The 27,653-nt window shown below is 38.4% G+C and overlaps 2 protein-coding genes across 15 annotated transcripts in view; one reads left to right on the top strand and one right to left on the bottom strand.

The window, feature by feature from the left end:
- The window catches only part of CMSS1 (cms1 ribosomal small subunit homolog), a 363,702-nt gene that overhangs the window by 5,216 nt on the left and 330,833 nt on the right, over positions 1-27,653 (top strand). The window lies entirely within an intron of this gene.
- FILIP1L (filamin A interacting protein 1 like) overlaps positions 381-27,653 on the bottom strand; it is a 303,273-nt gene continuing 276,000 nt past the window's right edge. For 11 of the 12 annotated variants that reach the window (XM_065587585.1, XM_005283529.5, XM_005283531.5 and 8 more), the window contains 2 exons: positions 22,976-25,724; positions 381-6,077 (listed from right to left, as the gene is read on the bottom strand). In XM_065587585.1, coding sequence (XP_065443657.1) covers positions 5,889-6,077; positions 22,976-25,724 — 2,938 coding nt within the window. In that variant the 3' untranslated portion in view covers positions 381-5,888. Of the gene's footprint in view, positions 6,078-22,616; positions 25,725-27,653 lie in introns of those variants that run through there. The other variant, XM_065587606.1, reaches the window with a different exon arrangement.

The following is a 27,653-nucleotide window of genomic DNA, read 5'->3' as shown; positions in this document are numbered from 1 at the left end:
TTCTAGAACACACAGGATAATAATCTGTCATGATGGTTACTGAAGTGAAGTCCCAAAGTGTGCTCTAGCAAATTGAATGTAAAGCATGAATATGGAGGAAATTATATGGTAGATACATAGGAGCCCTTTTTCTCTCAAAATCTCTGATATTATTCTGGTATTGTACTTGATTCCCTCTTTATTTGGAGGTCACTATATAATTTTGTTCTCTGTAGTGTGCGTTAGTAGTGGGAACAGGTGATTACTGTACAGATCACAATCTGTAGTCTACATCCTGTATCTGCTCCTGTCATCAGGGTCCCTATGTGGAACCAGTTGCTGCCACATGCAAGTACTTAGTTTGATACAAGTGACCAGTAAGTTATGAAGCTGTTACAGAATTTTCCATTATTTTAATTCACTTTATTCTCTGCATAGGATGGATGAAAAGTCTAATGTTCAGTTTGGACTGCATAAAATGGACAATATAGAATGCTTTTACATCGTTTGATATGTAGGAGGAAATCAGAATTTACAGTGTGAGATGCATACATTTAAAATATCCTGCCAACTTTGGGATTAAAAAAATAAAATGCTATTTTCTTGTCTAACTTTATTTGTTCAGATTTTTTAAAAAGCAATTTTCCTAAAGCTGAAGGCGCTTATCAGAATAATATTTAAGATTCACAACTAAAACACCAGTATACATTGACAAGCCCATCCAGACCAACTCCAATGCACAAAATATAAACCAACCAATGCATTCCCTGTCAACCTTCCCCAGCGGCATGTTCTGTACCTTAGCAAAATTTAAAGTTAGAAGAAAACACCCATTAAAACAGAGGGTTTGTTTGAAACAGATTTTAAAATTCACCTAATGGGGAATAAAAAACACAAAATATATATCCAAGCAGGTAATATGGAAGTGGTCATTTGTGTACTTTTGGCCACACCATTAGAATGATTTATTATGTCAACTCCTCTTTCATGATTATATCCTCACAACTGTTGAAGAAAAAATTATTTTGATAGTAGTTCTCACTTTTTTATGCTGTTTATAAGTGATTAATTATGCAATGATTTTTAAGGCTGGAAGGGACCATTATGATTATCTAGCCTGAAGAACCACACCCAAAAATTTCTGCATCAAGCCCATAACTTCTATAATCGGAGATAGGGGTTCTAACTTAAAGCAAGTGAGTTGGTGTGCTTGCTTCACAGCCAATTGCTACATTGTGGAATATCAAAAAGAATGTTCAGTGTAATATCTCCTCCCCCATTATCGATCAGATAGATGCAAGTTTGGTAAATTAAATAATTATAAGAAAAAACCTGTAGGCTTCCTTCTATCTGAGGAAACTAGTTCTTGACTATTTCCTGTAATTTTATCACAAAATACACCTTGTAGGGAGAATTCTGAATACATTTCTCACTAGATTGACTCTTTAATGTTTAAGTACTGAGGGGGAATTTCTGATCAGTTGTTTAGAGCCGTACATATTGCAGTCACAGGTTTGCAGAGATTGCCACAACTGTGCTTGTATGATGTGTTGCCATAATGTCTTTGATTAAAGTAATTTAAAGTTCTAGCTATGAAATTAAAAAATAGTGTTGGTTGGGTGCCAGGATGTTGGTTTTGCCTGGATCAGAACAGTCCTGAGCCTGGTTGCTGTGGTCACCACTGACTTTCACTTAATTTGGGAATTTGAAATTCACTCTCGCTGCAAAAAAGATCCACATTAGTCTAATTTCAAAATTGCAGCTGTCCCACAAATCACATTTAGTGAGACCATTGGAATGAGTTCCCTAGAAGGAAAAAGGATGGGGGAGATAGTGACAAGAGGAAGTCAAAGTCATCTGTAGCACAATACCCCATGAATTGGTCAGTGTTACAGGATACACAATATTATACTCTGCAATAGCAGCGTTCTGTTGATTTTCATTGTAGACAAATAGCATCAATATTTTCAATGAACTCTTCTGTAGAATTTCTTCACCTTTTCATAATTACAGTTTTGACAATTCATAATGACAATTATCCTTCAAGAAATAAAACAGTATTGTTGTATTCTTATACAACTTGTTTATGTGTAACAGTTTTCAGAATCCTTATAGTAACAGTCCCTTTGCTGGAAAACACAAAGCCTTGTTTTTTTTTATTTATACAAAAGCTGAGCTAAGACTCAAGTAGAAATGATTCTTTTAGCTACATGCATAAATTCAGTAAGAACTGAAAAGGCAGTTGCTATGTGTTGCATGGACTAAAAGCGCCCTTGCAAAAGATCTGTAATAGGTATCAAGTAGACTGATCAAAAACTTCACAAAGATAGAGTTACAGTTGCAGGTACATATGTTATTTATGTGTGAATGTTTGAGTTTGGTGGGGGGAAAATCCCCCAGGATATTAAGAACTAAGATTGCACTTCTCAATCAGAATAATATATGTTAATCTTAATAAAATAACCACAACTTTAACCCTGCTCCATGAGAGACAGCATGAACAAATGAGATCTAAATACCATAATCCCAGTAAAACTGCAAAGGTTAATACAGCTAATAAGAAAAATAAAAAAGTGAAGTCTCAGTTCTTGCATACACTTTCATAATGCAGTGTTTGCTCACAAACAAGTGTAGTTACATCACATTAGTTAACTAATATGTTAGGGAATTGACCCTTTTCAAATTACATTTTAAAAATTAATGGTGTGCACATCCAGAAGCTCTGCATTTATTTAAGCTCTAGAAATCACATAATCAATGGCAGGGTTCATTTATTCCTCCATTCATAGAATCATAGACATATAAGGCTGGAAAGAACCTGGAGAGGTCATCTAGTCCATCCCCCCTGTGCTGAATCAGGACAAGTATACCTAGACCATTTGACAGATGTTTGTCTCACCTGTTCTGAAAAACCTCCAATGACAGGGATTCCACAACCTCCCTGGATAACCTCTTCCGGTACTTGCTTATCCTTATAGTTAGAACATTTTTCCTAATATCTAACCTAAATCTCCCTTGCTGCAGATTGTCAATTACTTCTTGTCCTACGGTCAGTGGACATGGAGAACAATTGATCACTGTCCTCTCTGTAACAACCCTTAACATATTTGAAGACTATCAGTTCACTTCTTAGGCTTCTTTTCTCAAGGCTAAACATGCCCAGTTTTTTAAATCTTTCCTCATAGGTTTTCTAAACACTTTATCATTTTTGTTCCTCTCCTCTGGACTCTCTCCAATTTGTTCACATCTTGAAGTGTGGCACCCAAAACAGGACACAGTACTCCAGCTGAGACCTCACTAGTGCTGAGCAGAGTGGAACATTACTTCCGGTGTCTTAAATATGACACTTTTGTTATACCCCAGAATACTAGCATTTTTTTTGCAATTGCATCACCTTGTTGACTCATTCAATTTATGATCCACTATAACCCCCAGATCCTTTTCAGCAGTACCACCACCTGGCCAGTTAGTCCCCATTTTGTAGCTGTGTGTTTGATTTTTCCTTCTGAAGTGTAGTACTTTGCACTAGTCTTTATTTTATTTCATCTGGTTGATTTCAGACCAATTCTCCAATCTGTCAAGGTCATTTTGAATTCTAATCATGCCCTCCAAAATGCTTGCAACCCCTCCCAGCTTGGTGTCATCTGCAGATTTTATAAGCATACTTTTCATTCCGTTATGCAACTCATTAATGAAAATATTGAATAGTACTGGACCCAGGACAGATCTCTGTGGGACTCCTCTAGATACACACTCCCGGTTTGAAAGCAAACTGATAACTACTCTTTGAGTACAGTCTTTCAAGCAATTGTGCACCCACTTTATAGTAATTTCATCTAGATTACATTTCCCTATTTTGCTTATGAGAGTGGCATGTGGGACTGTGTGAAAAGTCTTACTAAAATCAAGATATGTAATGTCAACTGCTTCCCCCCCCCACACACACACAGTAGGCCAGCAACCCTCTCAGAGAGGGAAATTGGGTTGGTTTGGCATGATTTGTTCTTGACAAATCCACGTGGCTCATCATTTATCACCCTGTTATCCTCTAGGTACAAATAGATTATTCAGTAAATTGTTCCAGTATCTTTCCAGGTATCAACATTATGCTGGCAGGTCTATAATTCCCTGTGTCCTCTTTGTTCCCTTTTTTTAAAGATATAGATACATTTGCCCTTGTCCAGCCCTCTGGGCGTCACTCGTCCTCCAAGGACTATTGCTAGTGGTTCCAAGATTGTTTCAGATAGTTCTTTAAGTATCCTAGAGTGAAACTCTTCAGGCCCTGCCAACTTAAATGCATCTCACTTAACTAAATATTTTTTAACTTGTTCTGTCTTCCTTCTCCCTTGTTGTTAATATTCATTGTGTTAAGCATCTGATCACAATTTAATCCATTTAATTAATACCTATTTTGCTTCAGTCTTCAACAGCTCAGTCTTCATGGTGTTGTTGGTTATTGGTTATTAGTTCTCCCTCCCTCTCCCCCAGCAGAGTGTGGCAGGGCGATGACTCACTGGTGCGGCGCCTCCTGCTGGTCATCCTGGGAATTGCTCTCCAGCTCTAGAGCACCCTCTGCTGGCTCATGTCCTGCTTGCCTCAGGCCCCCATGTCCCACCCCTTTACCTTGGGTGCTGCCCCCCTGGCAGTACCCCACTCTCCAGGTTTTCCCCTCCCCAGGGAACCCCCAACCCTCTATCCCCACCTCAGTGGCTAATGTCAGTCGCCATCTAGCTCCCAGTTACTGGGGCAGACTGCAGTCTATGAACCACTCATCAGCAAGCGGGGTTTGGACCTACTGCCTTTGCCTACCCCTGGGCTGCCCCTCTGCAACTCCAGTACCTGCTTTAGGCCTTCAGCAAGGCCTGCAGGCTGGGTTTTTTTTCAAGCCTGGAGCTCCCCAGCTCCTCTGGCTTCCCCCCCGCCCTGCTCCACTCCTGGTACCCTTCTCAGCTCCCAGGCAGCCTAGTCCTTCTCTCTCCAGAGAGAGACTGCCTGAACTACTGCCTCACAGCCTTTTTATAGGGCCAGCTGTGGCCTGATTGGGGCGTGGCCCCAGCTGTGGCTGCTTCCCCAATCAGCCTACCTTTAACCCCTTCAGGGCCGGAGCCGGGTAACTGCCCCGCTACACAGAGGATCAACACTTTTCTTAGTCTTTCTCTTGCTCCTAATCTATTTATAGAATCTCTTCTTATTGCCATTTATGTTCCTTGCTAAATGTTACTCATTTTGTGCCTTAGCCTTTCTGATTTTGTCCCTACATGCTTGTGCTATTCTTTTGTAGTCATCCTTAGCAATTTGTCCATATTTCCACTTTTTATAGGATTCCTCTTTGCTTTTCTGTTCATTAAAGAACTCTGTGTACATTCGTGTTGCTCTATTACTATCTTCCTTTCTTTCATTTGTATCGGGATAGTTTGCCAAGTATTATCTTCTCTCACTTAAATTTGAACCTAAAAATATTCACATTGAAATACAATTTCATAAGACCAACTGAAAACAAAATCCTTGTGTGATAACTTGTCATTATGATTGTAATAATTGCTGTAAATCTACTAGGGTGGAATTAAGGTTGTGGTTATTAGTCGCAGAGGGGTGTGTGTCAAATTTTGGTTTATAATAGAAACTCATTTTGCAATTTAATTTGTCACTTCGTGGTAAGGGCCAAATTCTGTTGTCATTAAACTTGCGGTAAATCAGGATTTACACTGGAGCACTGAGAGCAGAGTTTGGTCCAGAGAGTGTTACTGATGTGTGAGTGTTGCAGTCTTTTTTTACAGACCTGTGAATAGTTTTATCTCACTACTTGTGGAAACATTACCTTTTTCTGAAACAGCCCTTAGAAGAAATTGCTACAGTGAGTCACATTACTCAACAAATATATTTTACTCCTGGACATTGCAGAGAGTTGTTTACCTCTTCCCTCCATTTTGAAGGTAAGTGTTAGATACAGTTCTCATGATGTGTTGCTTTCCAGCGTTGCTTTCTTGGAGTGGTTTGTTGAGATGCCCAGTAGGTGTTTTCACAGGTAATTTAGTCGTGCTCATGGACTTTGGTTTGGGAATCCGAGTAGGAATTGTACGATGGAATATATCAGCAATCTTGAAATAAACCAAGAAAAAATGTAAGCAGTTAGGGTGGGTGGTTTGTATAGTTCTTTAGTGCTCTTTCTCAGCTTTTCAGAATATAACATATATATTGATCTGATTAAGAACTGTTGTCATTGTAGTTTTCCTTGTTTTTCTGTTTTGTTTTATTTTTAATGGTACACTGAGGCACATGAAACAATGCTAGTTTTTGAATGTGAAAATGATGGGGGAAGAATGAGTGTCTTGTTACTCTTTGGAGACTGTTGAAGGCTTCTTATCTCTACATGGCAGCAAAGTCTGTGTAATTCAATAAAAGTCTCAGAAGAGTTTATGGGGTTTTGAAGCAACATAAGTATTTTATTCTTGACTGAGCTATTACAGTCTACAACAAAATGCATCTTGTGGCTAAATCAACTAAATACTGAGTGGAAAAAAATGTATTTTAAAGATGATCAAAAAGATTTCTATGCAATGTGATGAGGGGAAAAATGCCAATGCACATCAAGATATATAACCAAAGGCACCATATCATGAAGGATGGATGTGATATTGATAGCACTTCCCTGTACAGCTTTTGGGAGACCTGCCTCAAGTATTGATTTCAGTGCACCCTGCCTTCCAGGGATGCATCATGACACAATGAATAGCGCACAGGACTGAGAGTGAAGATACCTGGGATCTGTTCCCAGCTCTGCTATGGACTTGTTGTGTGACTTTGGCCAAATCATTTAATGTCTCTGTGCTCCAGTTTCCCCACTTGTAAAATGGGGATGATATTAATCTTCCTTTATAACAAGGGTAGGCAACCTATGGCACGGATGCCGAAGGTGGCACGTGAGCTGATTTTCAGTGGCACTCACACTGTCCGGGTCCTGACCACTGGTCCGGGGGGGCTCTGCATTTTAATTTAATTTTAAATGAAGCTTCTTAAACATTTAAAAAACCTTATTTACTTTACATACAACAATAGTTTAGTTATATATTATAGACTTATAGAAAGAGACCTTCTAAAAACGTTAACATGTATTACTGGCACACGAAACCTTAAATTAGTGAATAAATTAAGACTCGGCACATCACTTCTGAAAGGTTGTCGACCCCTGCTTTATAATTTAAGATGATGTTTATAGATGTAAATGACTGTATGAGTACTTACTGTTGTTCTGGGCACCTCCTTAGTATTAATCTCTCTTTCTCTCGTGTGTGTGTGTGTGTGTGTGTGTGTGTGTAAAATCCTAGACCAGGGGTCAGCAACCGTTCAGAAGTGGTGTGCCGAGTCTTCATTTATTCACTCTAATTTAAGGTTTCGCGTGCCAGTAATACATTTTAACGTTTTTAGAAGGTCTCTTTCTATAAGTATATAATATATAACTAAACTATTGTTGTATATAAAGGAAATAAGGTTTTTTAAATGTTTAAGAAGCCTCATTTAAAATTAAATTAAAATGCAGAGCCCCCCGGACCGGTGGCCAGGACCCGGGCAGTGTGAGTGCCACTGAAAATCAGCTCGCGTGCCTACCCCTGTCCTAGAAAAACTGGAGAGCGCCAAAAAGAGCTGGAGCTGCCTTATCAGCAAAGATTTAAAGAAATACTTAGGTATAGGTTGGCCAGATGGCTATTCCATGGGGATGCATAGGTTTAATTGTTTGAAGAATGTGAACAGTAAAGAGAGAGTAGAATTATTCTTTTTAGGGGAGCCATTGTACTAGGCTTTGTACAAACCAATAACACAAAGACTCCAGAGAGCTCACAGTCCAGGATTCAGTCTATATGCAGCTGGTGACTGAACTAACAAATGAGGGGGTGACAAGGTAACAGTACAATTATTTAGGATGCTCAAGGGGTTGAGTATATCATAATGAAATTAAGAAAAATTAAATGGACTTTACAGGATTAGAGCGTCTCAGTGTTGTCATTTAACTTCCTTCAGCAATAGAGTAATTTTATTTATTTTTGTGCTGGAGGCAGAACTTGCTCTGAATACAATGTTTATTGTATTTATCTTAACTGTATTAAGGAATCAGGGAAAGAATTAAGAAAGAAAAGTAACTTTTTTTTTCTTTATTGTGTGTGGATGAGTGTGGGTGGATGGGTGATGTGTTGTTGCTTTATAAGCATAAGGCAAAACAACATTTGATTTAAACAGAAATATCTTGAGAAAAAATGGTAAACATTCCATTAATGCTGGTGAGGTTGCTATGGATTAGTAGTTTAGAGGTTAATTGTAAGAGCAATTGTGATAAGTGGATAAATAGTTAAGTAATATTTTTGCTCTTTCCTTGAATTGTTGTTGGAGGTTTAACTGCATTTTACAGTACAGTGTTTCCCTTTGGGGAGACATTCTAGTGTAGGTAAACAATTTTAAAATAAATCAGTTGAAGTGCTCATGCAATAAGTGGCTGATCACCTTTGTTAGCCTTCTTAAAACAATCATTTATTTTTTAACAATTTCCAGCTGATGTTAATTTTTTGTTTGTGTTTTTGCAGCAGTCAGATTTCCCATTGCAGAAAAAGGTTTACTTGGTGTTTTTAAATTATGATTTAATGTGGCTTTGCAGTTTGTCACTGATAAATAATGATGTTTCAGGTTCATTTGATATTGTTATTGATATGTGTATTAGAGAAATTATTCATTTGATAAGGCCTGGTCTACATAGTTTTTGTTTCTGTAAAACTGTTTTGGTTAAGGTGTGATTTTTTTAATTTTTTTTTTAAATTTTAATTGTTTGAACCAAAATAGTTATGCTATTACAACCCCGAGTGTGGATGCAGTTACACTGGCTGTAAAGGTGCTCTATACTGGTATAAGACTTATCCATGTGTGAGTAAGCTATAGCAGTCCACGTGTTTCTAAACCAGTATAACTGCATCCACACTAGTGTTGCCGGCACAGGGGCCCGAGGATAGCAACAGTGAGGTTCGGTGCCCGGAGTGCTTCACGCCAATAAACATACCGGGGTGGAGAAACAATCAAAGTTTATTTGAGATCTCAAAGTGGTGCAAGGAGACAGGCAAGTCTCAAATCGAGCACACCAGCAAAAACAGTTTCTCTCTTCTTTATACACTTTACAACTAAGCCCCCCCTCTCTCCCCCTCTCTATCACCCCCCCCACTCCCCCCTCCCCTTTCTACCAAAGGCATGTTTATACATTTAAGTAACTAAATCATTCTAGGGCTATAAATCTAGTTTGTTAGTAACTTCTCTCTAAACAGTTATTTGGTCCTGTTTACCCTTAGTTTATTACCCCTTCCTCAGCTAGAAACATGCAAACCTCATCATTATTGTTTGGTACCTGAAATGAGCAAGGTTGTAATTGCTAACTAGCTATTTAAACATTCCAATACCTGTCCTTGGTTGTTAAGGTCGATCAGAGTTAAACATGGAAGAACAGAGTTTAAACATGGAAGAACTCTGGCTCAGGCAGGCATAGTAACCCCAACACTAGGGTAGTAGTAGCACTTTAACTATACCAGCATCATTTAAGGGATGCAACTTTTATGTGTAGACAAGGCCTTAACCCGATAAACTGTTTTTATAGTTCTTTCCCTCCTCTTTCAGCACCTGAAAGTAGGTTTCTTTTTTACCAGCCCTGAATCACATGCAGTTCAAGAATTAATGTTCAAAGAGAGAGAGAGGAATGAATATAGTAAAAAACAAGAACATTCAGTTTTCAAAACTAAAGGCTGAATCCAGTTAAAGCACTTAAGCATATGCTTAACTTTGTCTGACAGTTTCCTATTGACACACGTAAAGTTAAGCACCCTACTTAAGTGTTTGCAGTGTTAGGGACTAAAAGATTGATTGAAAAATGTGAATCTCAGATATGAGGGTTGAAAAGAACCATTTTTGGGTCACCTTACCTAGATCATCCCCTTGTGTCATGGTAGGGCTGTTGTAAGATAATTATCTGTGTTGTAAGTACACCGTGAGAATTATTGTCTGTAACACATGTTTAGATTCTTGGGTGTGAAGTACCACAGTTGTTATGGTTATATGGTGAGAGTTCTATAGAATGAATCTTCAATTAGTTCCTTGTCTAGTCTTGAGTGTACAGCATGGCAATGGTTATGTTCTAGTTATTACTTTAACTGCATCTGATGAAGTGGGTTCTAGCCCACGAAAGCTTATGCCCAAATAAATTTGTTAGTCTCTAAGGTACCACAAGGACTCCTCGTTGTTATTACTTTATAGTTATTACGCTGCATTACTTGGAAGGTATGAACCATTAGAACATTGTGTGTTGGTTTTTGTTTCTTCAGTGTGATATTAGTTCTGGGTCAATGAAGGGAAGTCAGTATTCCCATCAAGAATAATTTCTGCAAATACACACCACCCTCTTGCACACTGATTCCCTCTCCTCTGTGTCCCTTTCCTGGGAAGATGAAGAATTCTCTCAGTTTTCCGGTCTTCTTTCTGACAACCAGAAGAAGCATTCCCTGGTACTGCTACTTGCTCCCTCTGTTCCTCAGTACCGCTGTCTGTCTCCCTGACCTCCCCTATGTAAATGCCCTCCCCTTTCGGCTCCCTGTTCAGAGAGTTGGCAGGGGGTGTGGAATTCAATTCAATCATCCTTTAAGTAGCAACTGATGCTTCCCAGCACCCGGCATCCCTTTTTCATCACAGTTCCCACTTCTGCTCTCCAAACACCCCTAGAAACTAGCCCATTCCAAGATACTATCTACCTGGGACTTAGTCATTTCCAAAGTGAAATATATACAGGCCTACTAATTAAGGGGAAGTATAAAAAAATACATTCTTACTGTTTAGGCTTTAAAAATAGGCCTTGTTTGAGATGTGCAAAGCAAACATTGGTTCTCAATCTATAAGCACGATAGTAAAACATTAGATTCAGATATTAATTTCACAGAATAAGATTAGCTTGTAAAATATGTTAAGGTTTGTTGGCAGTAATGTCAGCAGTCATTAAAATGAACGGTTAAGATTCATTGTCAAAGCAAATAAGGTGTAGGGTGCTGAGAACCAGGGCAAACTGCAATTTGATAAACAGGCTTTGTCCTCCTGCATGTTAAATTAACCTCCAGAATGGATGTCAGTTATTGTAAATAGTAATTGGGTGAGAAGAGTGAATACCTAGTAATGTGGAAATTGTAATGTATGATTGGACCAGTGGCATATCTAGCCCTGTGTCCTTTTTTTGACAGTGGGCAGAGGCAGGAAACTCTGCAAGGGACAATTATGGAATAACATGCTTGGGGGAAGTTTATTCTATTTCTAACCTCAGGCAGTCAGTAGTTAGGTTATGCTCTGAGCGTGAAGATTTGTAGTCATTATATGTTTGTGTCTTATTTGCATTCATTTGATAAGGAATTGTAATGATGGCCCGATTTTAAATGAAACAGTAGCAGATATTTTAACAAATTAGAATTTTTCTCCTTTTATGTTTTCCGAGTCATCAGTGTAAATTAACCCTTTTGGGGGGTTCAGAAGTGTGTGTGTGTGTGTGTGTGTGTGTGTGTGTGTGTAAAGCAGGAGGGGTGTGTGGAGGGACAAGATGGGCATGTTGAAAGGTACCAGTTCTAGCTATCTGATGGCTGTCTCCATCTGCTTGAACCCTAACTCTCCACTCTGACTTCTCTATGGTATATAGCATGACATGTGGCTGCATGTTTTCTGTCTTAGGGATTTATGCCTTTCATTAATGGACAAAGGGGAGGGTGCAGTGCTCATGGCTAGCTTTCCTCATGTATCTTTCTGCCTCCATTATAGAAATGCATCTAGGAAAGATAACATTAAATTCGGTTCTTTTTCAGCACTTTAGTTTGAAAGGTTTGAACAGCAGAGGGAGTCCTCTCTTAATTTTTGTTCTGCTCAAACTCTCTGTTGGCTGTGTGATGGCTCTGTACAGACCAGTTATGCAAACAACCATATGAATATCTTGACCAACCTTAGTTTGCCCTCAGATTGCTGAGGGCAGTTAAAGTGTTAGCCTGGTCTAGAAAGGGCATATGTATGAGGCTGCCAAAAAGAAATGTAGTGATTGCTTACCCCTTGTTTAAAAACATTTCTCCATGTGCTTCCTGAGGTCATTAAAAGCTCAGTCTTGCTGTCCTTTTCATGAGTGAGTTAGGGCTAAGTAAGGAGGGCAGGATTGGGCCCAAAGTAGCATTCTCTTTTTATTTGCCAAATGATAAGTTGTTGATTTGTATAGTTCTCTCCAGCCTCCCCCACCCCAGTGCCCTTCCAGTTAGTCCTGTTTCACTGAGCCCCTCTGTTTTCATTCTGAAATCTTTCAGGAAATCAGAATGAAGGTTTTCAGTTGCTCTGTGTGTGTGTGTGTGATTGATTGATTATTTAGAAACACTGTACTTTTATGCAACAAAGGTCCCAAATGCTGCATCTTGCTGCTGTAGGAGTTTAGGTAACTGCTGTAGTATTTCATTTTTTACAGTTGCTAATGTGCTCTCTCTGTCTTTGCCTTATGGAATCCTGGTCAACACTCTGAGGCCAAGAATTCCCAACTTGATGCTCAACTTTAGACAGCCTACATACTCTCTGAAGATACGAAAATAAGTAGTCTGACTTTTAAGAGATACGGAGCACCCACTGTGTTCCTCCCTTAGCTGAGGGAGAAAAAGACATTTTGGAGCTGAGATTTGAATAAAGAGAAGCAAGTTGATAGGGTAGAGATGCTTGCAGGAGCTGCAGAGGAGAAGGCCTTTGTGCAGACATTGGGGAGATAGTGGGATGTACATAGAACACAGTGGGTGTGGCCACAGTGGGTGGTCCATGGAGGATTTTCAGAAGGTCTGAAATTAATCCTGGAATGAATAGGAATCTAGTAATGCTGAGTAGCTTCACTTAAATCCTGCTGTAGTAGTTCATATACTAAACTGGCACTAGATTGTTTATTCCTCCCCAGAGGTATTAATGTTAAACAAAACCAGTTTAGTTACAGAAGCGCAAACAAAGCATCTGCAACCACATTTCTCTTTAGTTTCTATCTTCTGATTTAAAGAGATGCTGTCATGGCTGACTTTTTCAAAATATGGCCTGTCTTTTTCATATATCTGTAAGTAGTCAGCATAGTGAGTTTACACAGTGCCTTTCCTCTTAAAATTTCTTCTTCTATGCTTTTTTCATTTTCTTTATTCAAACTGCAGAGGCAGTGCCCATGAACAAACCCTACAGTTACTGACTGTAGTGCATGGTTAGGGTGCAGAATGGAGAATCTAGACACCTGTGTTTTAATCCTGGCTATGCCACTGACTCACTTTTTGACTGTGGTCAAGTCACTTCACATTTCTGAACCTGTTTCCTCATTTCTGAAGTGTGGTTAAAGATTCTTGTCCTCCTTTGTAAAACGCTTTGTGTCAGATTGTGATACCCATTTCAATGTGACTATTTGTGGTACAAGGTACCATTGAACATATATAACACAGGCTGGCCTTTTGCGATCTGTGCCTGAGACATATCATTATTAATTTATTATTAAAATTTATGTATTTGTTATTACAGTTAGTAACAGGGGAGGAAGATATCAATAAAACCGTTTCGGACGTACAATGGTGGCTATTGCCCCTAAAGTGCACACTGGCATTTCAAAACCTGTAGGACAAATTTAAAAAATTCTGGCACTGCCTTTAATTTAAAAAAAAAAGCCTAATTGACGTTGAATTGCATATAGAACTTTAAAAAAGGGGGGATGGGGTGGGGAATTGCTCCTGGGTATTCAGGCCTGTCTGCCAAGTGTTAAACTGGATCATGTTTTTATGGTTGAATTGTAAACACCTTAGAAACTGGTGTCTCTGTAGAAATGCTGACAGGTCCTTAACTGTAGCAGTGTGAATGGCTCACTATTACCATATTGTAAAGTACCATGGGTGTTGAGCCAGTTGGCTCACTGGATAATCCTAACCCTATAATTTTGCATGTAGTGGACAGCTTGTGCTGTGGAACTAAGTACTCTTGGATTTTGCCATTTTTAACTGGAAGTTAGAGGAGGAAAGGATTGGAAAAAGGTTAATTGTAATAACTTGTGGTGTTGATTTTTGCTTTCCATGCATATGATGCCCCAAGGGTATCTTGATTTTTATTGTAGAGTGTTTCATTTGCAGTGAGAGCAGGATAGAACTGCTTAGTTTCATGAACTTGAACTATTCAGAAGGAAAATTTATATTAGAAGTAGATGCAATTTCTGCACCGGTGACAGGATCTTTGTCAAAAGCTCAACCACACAGGGGAGATTTGGTGCATAAAGATATTATTTTTTAGACTTTTCTGTGGAACTCATCTCTACAATATCTGAACACCGTATAAAAAAGGCAAGTCTTAATATCCCCATTTTGATGGTGGGGAACTGAGGCGCAGAGAGGTCACACAGGGAATCAGGCAGATTTGGGAAAAGAAGCCAAAATATCCAGAGTCCCTTTCAAAAACCTTAACTACCAAAATTTTATCATATACCCTTCTTCTCTTCAGGATTGTCTGAACTAGGACATTTTATCATCTTTAAACTTGGCTTTTAATCATTGAGATAGCTGACACAGTGCTGACTGGTCAGCATAAACAAAGACATTTTGTGCCCATCATCAGGTCATCATCAATGAGCTGTGGGTAAAGTCTACCAGGACCAGGGCTTACCCAGGAGTAGTTGATGTAGTGATGAACACAATTTGTTCTTTTCTGCAGTGACTAGTCATCCATGGTTAGTGTTGTGTCGCCTAACTCAGTAGTTAAAAATTGTGTTTAAATGCAATTAAATTGTCTAGTGAAGACAAGCCTGTGTTCCAAAAGCAAGGTACTGCTTGAGCTTAAAGGGAAATCTCCATTTTCTGTTAGTAGTTTAATTAGAGGACTTACTCATTCTGTAGGCTGGCCCTAGAAGTGCCAATACTTGAGTAGGATTGATTCTATCCAGTAGAGGGCAGTGTTGACACTTGTATGTTAGCCCGTTACCTCCATGTACATTGGTAATGTTTTCAATAAACTCATTTCCTCTTGGTTTAAATCTGTTTATCTATTCCTTGCATAAGATTGTTGGCAGCAGAGATTCTTTTGTACAGATTCTGGGCAACTAAGGATTGCTGTGATAACTTTTTTTATAGTGTTTTGTTTTCAAAATGATTAGGGTGACCAGATGTCCCGATATTAGGGGCTTTGTCTTATTTAGCCAACTCTACCCTCCCCCTCCACCCACAAAAAAATCCCGATTTTTCACACTTGCTCTCTGGTCACCTTAAAAAAGATGCATATGAAGCTGTAGGACTAGACGTAAATGTATTTTAAAGCAGAAATTTCTTCAATACTGGGATTGATTGTGCAAAAATGTAAATACATACTCTCCCCCTCCCTCCCCATTATTATTTAGCATACTTTGTGGGAGCACACAGAGGTCAACCGTGTTGGGGCCCCACTGTGTTGGTTAGTGCACAAACATTTGGAAAAGAACAGTCTCTGCCCCAAAGAGCTCACGAATGGGGTCCACATTTGGAACTGCTGTAGATTTCAGGGTAAGTTTTTTCTTCTGTGAAATCCACATTTTAAAAGAGTTTAAACCAGTATCACCTTCTAGTCTGTGGTGGGATGTTTTTGTTTTTTGTTTTTTGTGGTGTTCACTTCTAAAAGAGAGACACGGTCTGTAATGACCAGAGTATGAGTTTAAGAACTCGTGAGTTTTAATCTTGTCCAGGACTGACTTGCTCTGTGGCTTTGAAGAAGTCACTTAATCCCTCTATTTCAATTTCTCCAGCTATAAAATGAAGACATTGTTTCTTACCTTCCTCACAGGGGTGCTGTGAACATGAATTAAAGTTAGTATTGTACTTTGAAGATGAGAGTGTGACGTACTGTATGTGCTAAGTATTTTTGAGGGTAGTGCCAATATCTAAATGAATACACACTTTTTCCCTTTTCAGAGAAACCATCAACAAGATGAAAGCCTTTTCTGGTATATTTAAAACCTCTTTACATGTGAATCCCACTCTGTGCCCTGTTATGAATCATGTTTGGTCGTAACAGTTGACTAAACTGATTATTTCGAGTGTGTGTCTCTATGTTTGAGTCCCCTCAGCATGTTGGATAGGAGGTTATGTTCTCGTGCAGAGAATGCAATAATACTCTGTGGCTGTTGATTGTAGGATTTGTCCTTGTAATAGCATTTCACAGTCAGATTATATTTGTTAAAACCTTCCTGTTACTGGGGTGGTTTTAGCATTTGATTTTAGCATTAAAATGTCTCTCTCACACCCACCCATGAACTCTTAAGATCTTTTCTTGTTACACTGGTAACATAATGTTTGTTCTATCCATTGCTTAAGTCTGGAGATTTGGGAGTTGAGTCAGCTTTTGTTTAGCCTGTCTCAATATCTAATATTTCCTAGTAATCATGCACATGGTTCCTCCATCTCCATGCCCCAACCCAGTAGCAGCAGATTCATCTTAATCATTCTGCCATACAATTATTTCCCAATTTCTTTCTATGTGGGGAAGGATGCATTTTAAAACCTTGTAAGAGATATAAGGAGTCCCTGGTGGTTTTTTTTTTTTTTCAGCTTTATTTGTCTATTCTCCTTCTGGATAAGGAGGATTTAGCTGGCTGTACCATCAATTTTCATCAATTCATCTCCTTAACTAGCTATTAGGGGTTGCTGTTGAACAATGTCAGGCACTGTCTCTCATTAATCGGATGAGCACGTTACTTCTGCAGTATTTTAACCTGTGAATTTTCCAAACAGCAGAAGACTGGGACCAAAAGTCAAAAGTATGTCTCTTGCAAGAAGGTAGAAAGCACTGCCATGCTACTAGGCTGGCCCTCCTCCCAAATAAATGGGCAAGGTTTTCAAACCTGTGTGCCTAAAATTACTCTCCTTTTTCCATATTTAGACACCTAAATAAATGGCCTGACTTTCAAATGTGGTGAGCACCCTGCAGCTCCCATCGTGCTTATCTTCAACGTGAAAATCCAGTACATCTGTCATGGGAGGATGCGGTTGAGGACACACAGGGGACAGTCATGTTGGGCATCAAAGAAGTGTGCCGAAAAGGGTGCTAGCTCCTCCCTTTCCATAACCAGTTAACCCCCCTCCTCCTTCTCTGAGGGTTTGACCCCATATCCAGGGGAAGGGTTTGTTCAAAGGCTTGTTAGGAGAAGGGCACACTGAAGGATTTGGGAAGGGGTTGGTGTCAGTGCATGATGAGACTTGCAAGACTGGCCTTTGAAATGCTGGCAGCTTCTTAAGATGATCATTCTGCAGGGGTTTACAAAGAACAGGGCAAAATATTGGTTTTGGACATTCCTGTTTTTCAAGGGCATATAGTGATCCTTACTGTTTGTCTTATGAGAAGGATGGAAGAGAGGCCTTAGTTAAACTTGCTTTCTAGGGAAATCTTTTGTGTACACCTGATCTAGAAATGTTTTATTTAATAATCAAGTATCTTTTTTCTATATATATATTTTTTACCATAGTTTGCTAATTTCTTAAAGTCAAAGGGGGAGAAAATACTTTTTCCCTGTAGAAGTGAACCATGAAGCAGAACAGAGCAACCTGTCTTGTTTTTTTGTCCTTTACTGCTTCCGTGTGACGTATAAGAATAGCCTCAAGCTTGCTTCCGCCCTCTGGCACGCGCGCACGCTCATACAGTTTGATTTTAACGTTAGAAATGTCAGGGTCTCTTTTTTGGTAGAGAATGTTACCAAGATCTTCTGAAAGTCTGAATTGTGAGATGCTGTTTGAGGCTGTAAACCTGAGTTGTAGTTTTCTCTCTTTCCCCAGCTGAGACAATAAGAACAGCACTGTCTCTCTAGAGACTAGATCAGACCAAAGGCCCATCTAGCCCAGTATCCTGTCTTCCAACAGTGGCCAATGCAAGGTGCCCCAGAGGGAATGAATGGAACAGGTAATCTCAAGTGATTCATCCCCTGTCACCCATTCCCAGCTTCTGGCAAACAGAGGCTAGAGACACCATCCCTGCCCATCCTGGCTCATAGCCATTGATGGACCTATCCTCCATGAATTTGTCTAGTTCTTTTTTGAACCCTGTTATAGTCTTGGCCTTCACAACATTCTCTGGCAAGGAATTCCACAGGTGGACTGTGAGTTGTATGGAAAAAATACTTCCTTTTGTTTATTTGGTTTAAATCTGCTGCCTATTAACAATCTAACAACAACAGAGGGTCCTGTGGCACCTTTGAGACTAACAGAAGTACTGGGAGCATAAGCTTTCGTGGGTCAGAACCTCACTTCTTCAGATGCAAGTAATGGAAATCTCCAGAGGCAGGTATATATCAGTGTGGAGATAACGAGGTTAGTTCAATCAGGGAGGGTGAGGTGCTCTGCTAGCCAGTTTATCTGTGGCAATGTGGATGGCAGTATGGGCTAGCTGCCCGAGTGCAGTCCTATTTGTGACCCTTAGGAAGTACTCGAGTGGGTACTGCAGCTACATTGTGGTTTTTAGCACACTAGCTTCATCAAAGCTAGCGAGTGTACACCTATGCAACCTGGAATTATACCTCCCAGCTACAGTGTAGATGTACCCTAAGACTAGGCAACCCCTATTCTCTTCCCCTTTCAAGACTGAGAATATTCCCTTCCCCTCAGCTGTGTAGAGGGAGAGCCGCACTTAAGGTTACAACCTCATGTGATATTGTACTTCCAGAAATCTTGCTGAAATCTTCCAACAAAAAGATCTGCACTTTCTATTGTAATTATGTAGAACAAAATATTTTAAAAGCTCTTTGATAGTCTTCATACACAATAATGAAGCACAGTAAGAGGCTTAAACTTTCTTTGCACTTTTCTGGTAATCTTTAAAAACAAGAACCCAAGATTCAGATATGTCCTACTCTTATTTTTGTTCTGACTTCTCACAACAAAGGTACAGTTAAAAATGGAAGGAGAAGTAAGGATAGAATGGAAGAGTCAGTGACAATCTCAGGGAATCTATACATGGTACAAGGAAGAAGGTCACCAAATCTATCCACCTCCTCTTTCACGCTAGAGATTGTTCCATTTCCTGTGGTGCTAGTATGGATTAATATTATGCTAACAATTTATCCACAGCTATGTCCATTTTTAACATCTGCACCCAAGTTAATTATTTTTAATTACTTTATAAATAAAAGAACAACAAATTTTCTTCAAAACCTTGGGTCAGTGGCCGTTACACAAAATCAGAAGACTTTCATTTTCTCTTTCTCTGTCTGACACACATGCATGACATCCAAGTCTGTGTTTTGGTTAACAAAATATTCAGTTGATGTGGTCTACTTATTTTTTTTTCCCCCTTCAAAACAGTCTGTGATTTGAGCATGGCATGGTGTTCTGTTCCAGAGATTAAATTAATCTGATCCAGCCAGGTTAACATTTTCTATATCTATACTTTCACTATTATTATTATTATTATTTATTTGCATTATTACAGTAGTACTTAAAGGCCCTTCTCAGGTTTGCGGCTTAGTTGTGCTAGCTGCTGGAAAAACACAAAAGATAGTTTCCACTTGCAAAGTGAAATAGTGATCCTGACCCTATTTTTGTAAAGTATTTTGAGATCCTCTCATGAAAACTGCTTTATATTTGCTATATTGTTATTCATTATTATATTTTAATATTATAATACTTTGACCTTTTAATAGAGCACCTTTCATCAAGGGCTCATAAAGCAATTTATAGATAAATTAACTGAGCTTCATCCTCCACCCCACCAGTGACGTAGGTAAATATTATCATGCCTGTTTTAGAGATGGGAAAATTGAGAGCTGGAGAGGTGAAGTGACTTGCCCAAGATAACATAGGGAAGTAGTAGCCGTGCCTTCAACCACTAGACAATGATTCCTTTCTTTGTGACAACCTTAAAGCTACCTTCTTTTAGTTAAGAAAGTTATTTAAAATGAATTATGCTACAGTCTGTAAATATATCCAGCAATGCATTTGCTCCCTCATGCACTACTGATCAGCTCTTTGGAATAAGAGAAGAGTGAACAGTCTGTCTTCTGAAAGCCTGACTTGTAATTGAAGTTGTTGCTCCATCTTGCTCCTGTGTAAGTCAATGGCAAAAATAAATACATCTCGGAGTCCATGACCCTGCAAGTATGATATGTTTAGTCTCTTTGGCAGAGGGCATATTTGTTGATCTTAATCAAAAGGTATACTGTTATGGGAAATGTGACAAAGATGCTCACAGGCAAGTTTGATGCAACTTTTCTGTCAATAGTAATATCCTATGGCTGTTTCCTTTGGCTTTTGTTAATTAAAAATTATTTTCCTGTAGTGAAAATGGTCTCTTAGTAAAAAATGAACAAGGCAGAATAAGCACTATCCTGTTGAATAATTAAACTTTTTAATGGTGTGATCTCTGGTCTAGGTCTTTTAATTCACTTAACATAGAACTCTTGTTCAGAAGAACGGGGCAACTGTCCAAAGGACAAGAAATGACTAAATCTAATTCTTGCTGTATAGTTAGTTTTTTTGAAAGACATTGTAACAGATTACTGCCTAGTTGTTGTTAATCAACTAATTTCTGTGCATCTGGTTAGATTGCAGATGCAAACCAGAATATTTTGTTTTCTACATAATTTTAATATAAAAAACAAAATGTAATGCTAAATGTATGAGGACAGTAATAGGATTTTTTTTAAAGGACTCTGGCATTTTCAGTATTTTCAAATGTCTGCTAACAGAATATTGGTGATTACTGCAGAGTTATGCACTGTTGTAAAATGTGCATACCTACAGGATCTTAACAGTGTATGTTGAAAATTAGTTACGTAGAGATCTAATGTCCATTTTGGATTGGCACTGCAGAAAAGAATGCTAAAGCCAAATGTAATAAAGGGTATGTTATTACCGTCATATAAGATTATGCTCCTTTCGGTCTTGATTCTACAAGATGCTGAACACCTAGTGATAAGTAACTCCCATTGAAGTCAGTGGATGCTGAAGTCAATAAGCACCTTGCAAGATAAGAGCCTTAAGGAACATCACATGCTGAGCCTGATTCTGGTTCCACTCAATTCAGCTTCTGAAGTAATTGGAGTTAAATGGATGTGCAAAGGGCTTAATCCAAAGCCCACTTTGGATCAGGCTGTAAGCGAGATTGGGTTGGGCTCACACTATCTTGTATAGTTTAAATCTTTTAAAAAATGCTGTTGCAATAGTGTGCACTTCTTAAAAAAATGATTTAATTGAAACTCCCATGGACCTTACTTTTATTTCCTTTTCCATCATTGCTGATTATCAAGATAAATTTTTGTTTTCTCTAAATAGAAACTTTTCCTTTTACAATCAGCCATTGTCTTCTGTCATCATCATTAGCTCCCCATTCAGCTTTAGCACGTGCTTAAAGTCCTTTGCTGAATCAGTGTTGAAGGACAATTAATATCACAGTTCATAATCATGGAAAAGATTATCTTTATTCTGCCCAATTCATCTTGAGCTGTGATGTATGAAGTAGAGAGCTTCTATTTGTGCACAAATCTCTTTATGATGATTAGCAAAGCGATGAAAGATTTGTTTTCTAAATGCATAATTAAAATTGATGTTTAACTTTTTAAAAAGCTGTTTTTAAAAGAGTGAATTTCAGTAGTAACTCTTTATTTAGAGAAAGAGAGGTTTTGGGGAAGTGAATTCGAGACCTTTCGGCCCTATAAATAATTCAAAATGAAGCTCTGGTGTCACTGTATGTAATGTTCTCCGAGAGGTTAGTATTGATTCTTACTCTTGGTATACAGACAAATTGAGGCCAGCATTGCTTATACTATTGTCATTATTTATTATTATATGCACTAATATAGCGTCCATCGCTGTGGTGTGTGACACAGTTTTGTCTAAATAGCGGAATTGTATTATTAGTGTCTGTACTGTGTCTGGAGGGATGTATACATTCAAATAGTTGGACTATAGTATTCTCATTTTTTGTAACCAACTTATTTTATCATTTCAGAAACTATAAGGTGTCCTATCATTCATTTTGCTTTCATTTCTTCACGGTGCCTAACTAATATGTAGAACGATGGACTGTAATCTGGGTTCCAACCCTGCTGCCTCCTTCCCTCCTACTTTGAATCATAAAATCATGCTGTGGAGCCATTCTTCTGGTTGGTCTTTTTAAAATGTAAATGTTGCTGTTCACATTCTTACAAGGTCTTTAAACGTTAGTATTTTTAATGTAGACTAAGAGCTTACCTTACGGAAAAAGAAAATATTTCTGTGATATAAACTTCTCAACTCAACCCCATTACAAAGGAAAGGTTTGAAGGAGGAAACAGATTGAGTTTTAACAGAATGACAAAGTGTTTAAAAAAATCCACACGCTCAAAATCCCCAGTGATTGACATGCCCCAAAACATGTGATTTATGCATCATGAACTTAAAATTGGTACTGTACATGTGATTTTGTGTGTGTTTGATCTAAAAATAATAATTTGAGTAATAAGGCTAGGAAAAATCGGGGAATAGAAGAAAGGTAATGAAATAGTTCTTATCTGTATTTAGCAGGCATTTCAAGGATTAAAATAAAAGTCTGTCATACATGCAAAAATACAAAATGCGCGCACACACACACACCAAAAGAACAAATAATTCTGCAAGCAATGGTAAAAACAACCAATTATTTACTGTTTTGTAATGTTAAAATATTTCACCAATACACCTTGCAATCAAAAGTAATGTGAGTTATGGAAAATGGAAATACATAAAGATGCATTTATACAAGTGGAAGACTAAAGATTTTACATAAAGATATTTCAGTGAAAAGATATACAGTAAGTGCACACTTGATATGACTAAGCAGGCAAAACTTAACGTTAGTTCCAAATAGCATTGTACAGTTCATGCACAGATCTCTCCCAAAATAAAGGGGGGGTTTCCAAATTATTCTTGCTGGGATGAAAAATAGGATGGGTTGCTGGTAAAGGAGTCAGCATGGATGGGGATCAGTTATAGACATTACTTACTGTAATTTGTGATTGCCGTGGGAGAGGAGTGGCTGTTGGTGTGATTGTGATACTGCTTGTGATTTTACTAGTAGGCTTACTGGGTGTTCCATTAGTTAGTGCTGGAGTTCTGTTATCCTGAATTGGAGTATAAGGTTTTGCTGAATTAGCAAGAGCCTGAACATAAGGACTTCCTAAATGAATATGGATTTTATTATCCTCAGTAGTTATTACACTTGAACCAGTGCTGTTAGATCTTTGAAAGTGCCATGACGATTGCCTTTCTGGGGATACTCTAAAAAGAGTATGCTTGGCACCAATTTCCAAAGGCTCTGGAGAAAGCATTTGTTCTGGAGAACTTGAAGAACCTGTCAGAGCCAACGGAGACATTGTCCTTTCTGGAGTTATTGAGCCACATGATTCAGGAGTTTGAGATCTTGCAAAAGTAGCCAATGTGATAGGTGGCACGGCTTGCTCTGGACTCATGTAACCATCAGCTATTTTTGATTTTAAAGGCGTTAAAGAGGCATTTTGAATAATGGTTATTCTTTGCTTTGGTGTGCCACAGTTGGGTATAACTGCTGTACTAGTGTAAGAGTGAGGACTGTCTGTAGTAGGGCTTGTTTTTTCATGGGTAGCTGTGTTTTGTCCATGGTCTGGTGTAACCTGTATATGAAGACGCTGACCAGGTGTATGACTTAGAATTAAGTCTCGTGGCTGTGCACAATTTCCATTCTGTTTGTCATGAATTTTTCCATTTTGAGGATGGCTTTCTTTGGACTTCATCCATGAGATCCATAACTTTTTGTTTACTGCATTTGCAACAGACGAATTGCATTTGAAAGACACTGTTTGCTCCTCATCATTGTTTTCATCTTCATTATCACTCTCTTCATACAATTGCCCATTTATGACTGCTCGTTCTAAAGGAACAAGGCTCTTGTAATCAGGTGGTTCATTGTCTGCTGGATCTGTCTGGACTTCTTTAGAGAAAACCTGCAAGTCAGAAATTCTCCTTCCATTAAGACTCGGTCTAAGGCTCTTACTGAAGCGTCTGTATCTCTCTAATTCTTTGGTAAGGCTATCCATTTCTCTTGCTAACTCCCTGTTTTTGTTTTCTTGCTGGGTGAGTTTCTTCTGTAGGACCATATGATCATCCCGAAGATGACATATTAGGTCTTCTGTTGCCATGTACTTGTGAATTTTCTCTTTCAATGCATCTACCTCTCTAGACAGGTGCCCTGACTTTGCTGCTTCTTCTTTAAGTTTTTTGAAAAGCCACTGTTCTTGGTTGGACTCGGCCTTCTCTACTAATTTATACCTAGCCAGTTCCATTTTCACAACCTCCAGTTCTTCTGATAAAAATTTAGCTTTGTCTCGTTCATTGATGTATCTTCGCTCTAGAGACTCAAATTCATCTTCAGTTTTCATGAGATCATCCTCTATGGCCTTCATTTCTTTCAGCTTATTTTTCAGCCTCTCAACTTCTTGGGCAAGTTCTTTAATCTTGTTGTTCTCCTGCTGTAAGGATGTGCTTGATTTAGTTGTTTCTTTGAGTTTATTTTTAAGAAACTCTTTTTCAGTGACTTCTAGTGACTGAAGCCTTTTCCTTAGAATATTTACCTTGGAAAAGAGATCATTTCCTTTCTCTTCCTCTGCTTTTAGGTTTTTTTTCAGTTCATCTCTTTCCTTTGTTACACTGGACATTTTTTCCTCTGCATCAGATTTTGATTTCAGTGCCTTTTTACTTTCCTCAATTAGTTTTTCTGTAACTGACATCACTTTCTTTTGCTCCACCTGAAGTTGGGAAGTTGCAGATTGTAACTTTTCTTCTGTTTGCTTTATTTTTTCACTCATTGTCTTTCTTTCATCCACAAGCATGACCGTTAATGTTTTCAGTTTAGTTAAATCTTCCTTGAGTGTGAATTCTGTTTTTTCTAACTTGATTTCAATGGCTTCAAGCTCTCCAATTCTAGCTTTTAAGCCTTCCAGTTCCTGAGACAATTGCTTTGTTAACATTTTTTCTTTTTCTAGATTGCATTTCAGAGCGTAACATTCTTGTTTGCTCTTGTTGAAAGCATCTTCTAATTTCTCCAGGTCCATAATTCTTTTGTTGAGTTTGTCAACTTCTGCTTTAAAGTTCTTGTTTTGTTCTGCTTCTTTTTCTAATTTTTTATTAAGCTCTCTACACTGATCTTCCATTTTTATGAGCTCTTCATCTTTACCTTCCATTTCCAGGACACGTTTCCATAATTCTTCTGCTTCAGACATAAGAGTGGAATTTCCACATTCTCCTTTATTAATTTTTTCCCTTATGTCTTGCAGTTCTTCCTCTGCTTTTTGTAAAGACTTATTAGTCTCCTTTAATTCATCAATTTGTCGAGTGAGTGCTGTTAATTTTATCCGGAGCTGGCGATTCTGGCTGTCTTCATTGGTTAGTTTGGCCATCATTGTTTCTTGTTCTTGGGAAATCTTATTGGTTTGCACTTGCAGTTCTGCTTCCAGCCTGATGGCTTTCTGCTTCTCTTCTTCTACTTTTGCTTCAGCAATGGTGAGTTTCTCGTGTACTTGCTCTGCAGTAGTGATTAGCTCTTGGATTTTTTGACTTTGTTGGTTCAACTGTTCTGTAAGTCTTTGCTGTTCATCCACCACCATTAAAGCAAATGATTTCAGTTTTGTCAGTTCTTCTTTCAATTTAGTTATTTTTTCGTTGTTTTCCTTCTCTTTTTTTGCCTGATAGGCTGTTTCTTGGTCAATCAGCTTTTTCAATCTGAAAAACACAAAATATGTTTGTTTTATTTTGTAGTAGTTTTTGTAGTGGATTTTTCAAAATACATGTGTTTAGAATTATGATACCATCTAGAGTAGAGGTGAACAAAGTGCAATCTATGATGTAACCTGAGGCTGCCTGACTTTGTCGTACAGCGGAAAAGGCTACAGAGTCTAGAAGTCCTCACATTAAGTGCTTCATTTTAACCAGAGATGCCAGTCCATGTTGCTTATTCAGATCTTTGGGCTCTACTAACTGTTTCTGCAATAAAGGTACAGTACAGCCTTCAGGCTTCTGCATTTGCCAATACAACTCCATCACTTGGGCAAGCTTCAGACACCCCACTCTAGAACAAAATTCAATTGTCTGCTTCCTAAGGTCTGATCTGCACACACTGTTTATATAGCTATTTAGCTGTATTGGTTATTTAGAAATTGATTTAGGTAAATCAGTACTAAAATCTAGTGCGGATGTCCATAGTAAGGGGTTGCATTGATTTAATTATGTCAGTGTAACAATTGATATAGCTAAATTAATACAAAAACAGTGTGTCAGCCATTCTAAATGAAAAGGGATCCTTGCCATCTTGTAGCAGTCTAATTCTGCTGTAAACAGGTAAATGCTTAGGTTGGTAGTTGTTGTTTTGCACCTCAAAAATCCCAAATTCCTTGTTGTCCAAAACTCAGGTCTGATGGTGTATCTGAAAGTCATAGTATGAAACCTTGCCTTTTCGTGAAGGCTTGAGGTGTTCCTTGAGATTTTCCTAAAATCAGGTTTTACCTGTAACTGTTGTAGCTCAAGTATAGATTCATAATCTTTCCTTGTTTATGAGATGCAGGATATTTCAGTGGTAAAAGATGTATGTTAGGACTGTGCATTTGTGTCCTGCAGGAACTGGAATAACCCAAATATCTTAGTATTTGGATCTTTTCATGGACCTTTCTTTTTTGTCTCTGAGATATTGATGGCGCTGAAATAAAATGTAACCTGCCTCCTTTCCATCAGCTCTTTTTACTTATTTCTGACCCACAAAGTAAGCTCCTTGAAGGGTTAAAAAAAGCATGTGAAAAATATAAGTAGAAACAAGAAACATAATAGAAACACAAATACTAGAATCTCTGCGCACCAAGTCTCTGTGCGTGTAATATCTATATTAAATAACATTCATTAGGAAAAAAGAGATTATGCGGCAGGACTCTTTCTAAAGGCCCATGTTACCACCATCATCATCTCATTCAGGAAGAACTAGGTGGTTCTCCCATACATGCTGCTCCTTAATAAGCTGTTCCGTGACTTGAGGAACATAGTCCTGAGGGCTTAGCCTGCAGTCTTAGCAACACCTACCCATTTGGCAGTAATAGAGCCTGGATTCTTACATGGTAGTAGAAAGCTGCTGACACTATTTAGGTTGATCTGGTACTTGTCCCTTTGTAATGGGGGCAGTGAGTAGAGGTTTCCGACATTGGCTATACAAAATTTCTCACAGCACATTCACTGCACCCAAGGTATTTATTCTGTTACTGCAAATAAATCATTGCTCTTGCAGTGAAGTTCTTTATGTGGAAAATTGACAGCATGGACAATAATGATAATAAAATGTAGTAAGCTTAACTTATATGGAATCATTCTTACAAACATTGTCAAATTATTTACAGAGTTTTTAATAATATAATTGGGAAATGGACATTAAAAGGCGTCGGCAAGGGGAGAATTTTTTTTAATGAACTTTGAGAAATGACAGTGGGTTGATAAGGCTGATGAATACAGGAAGTCTGCTCAAATAGCAGGAGCAACAGAGTCAAAGACTTATTACTACATTGTTGGTATTAAAAAAAAAAGTTCTGCTTAATGACTCTTTCATTTTTATATATTACAACTTGTATTTCTAAATTTCCCTGTCTTCCCCACCCCTACCTCTGAGTGCTTTAG

The sequence above is a fragment of the Chrysemys picta genome, chromosome 1 (genome assembly GCF_011386835.1).
Source record: "Chrysemys picta bellii isolate R12L10 chromosome 1, ASM1138683v2, whole genome shotgun sequence".
NCBI classification, from domain to species: Eukaryota; Metazoa; Chordata; order Testudines; family Emydidae; genus Chrysemys; species Chrysemys picta.
This window is presented reverse-complemented; position numbering and strand designations above follow the sequence as displayed.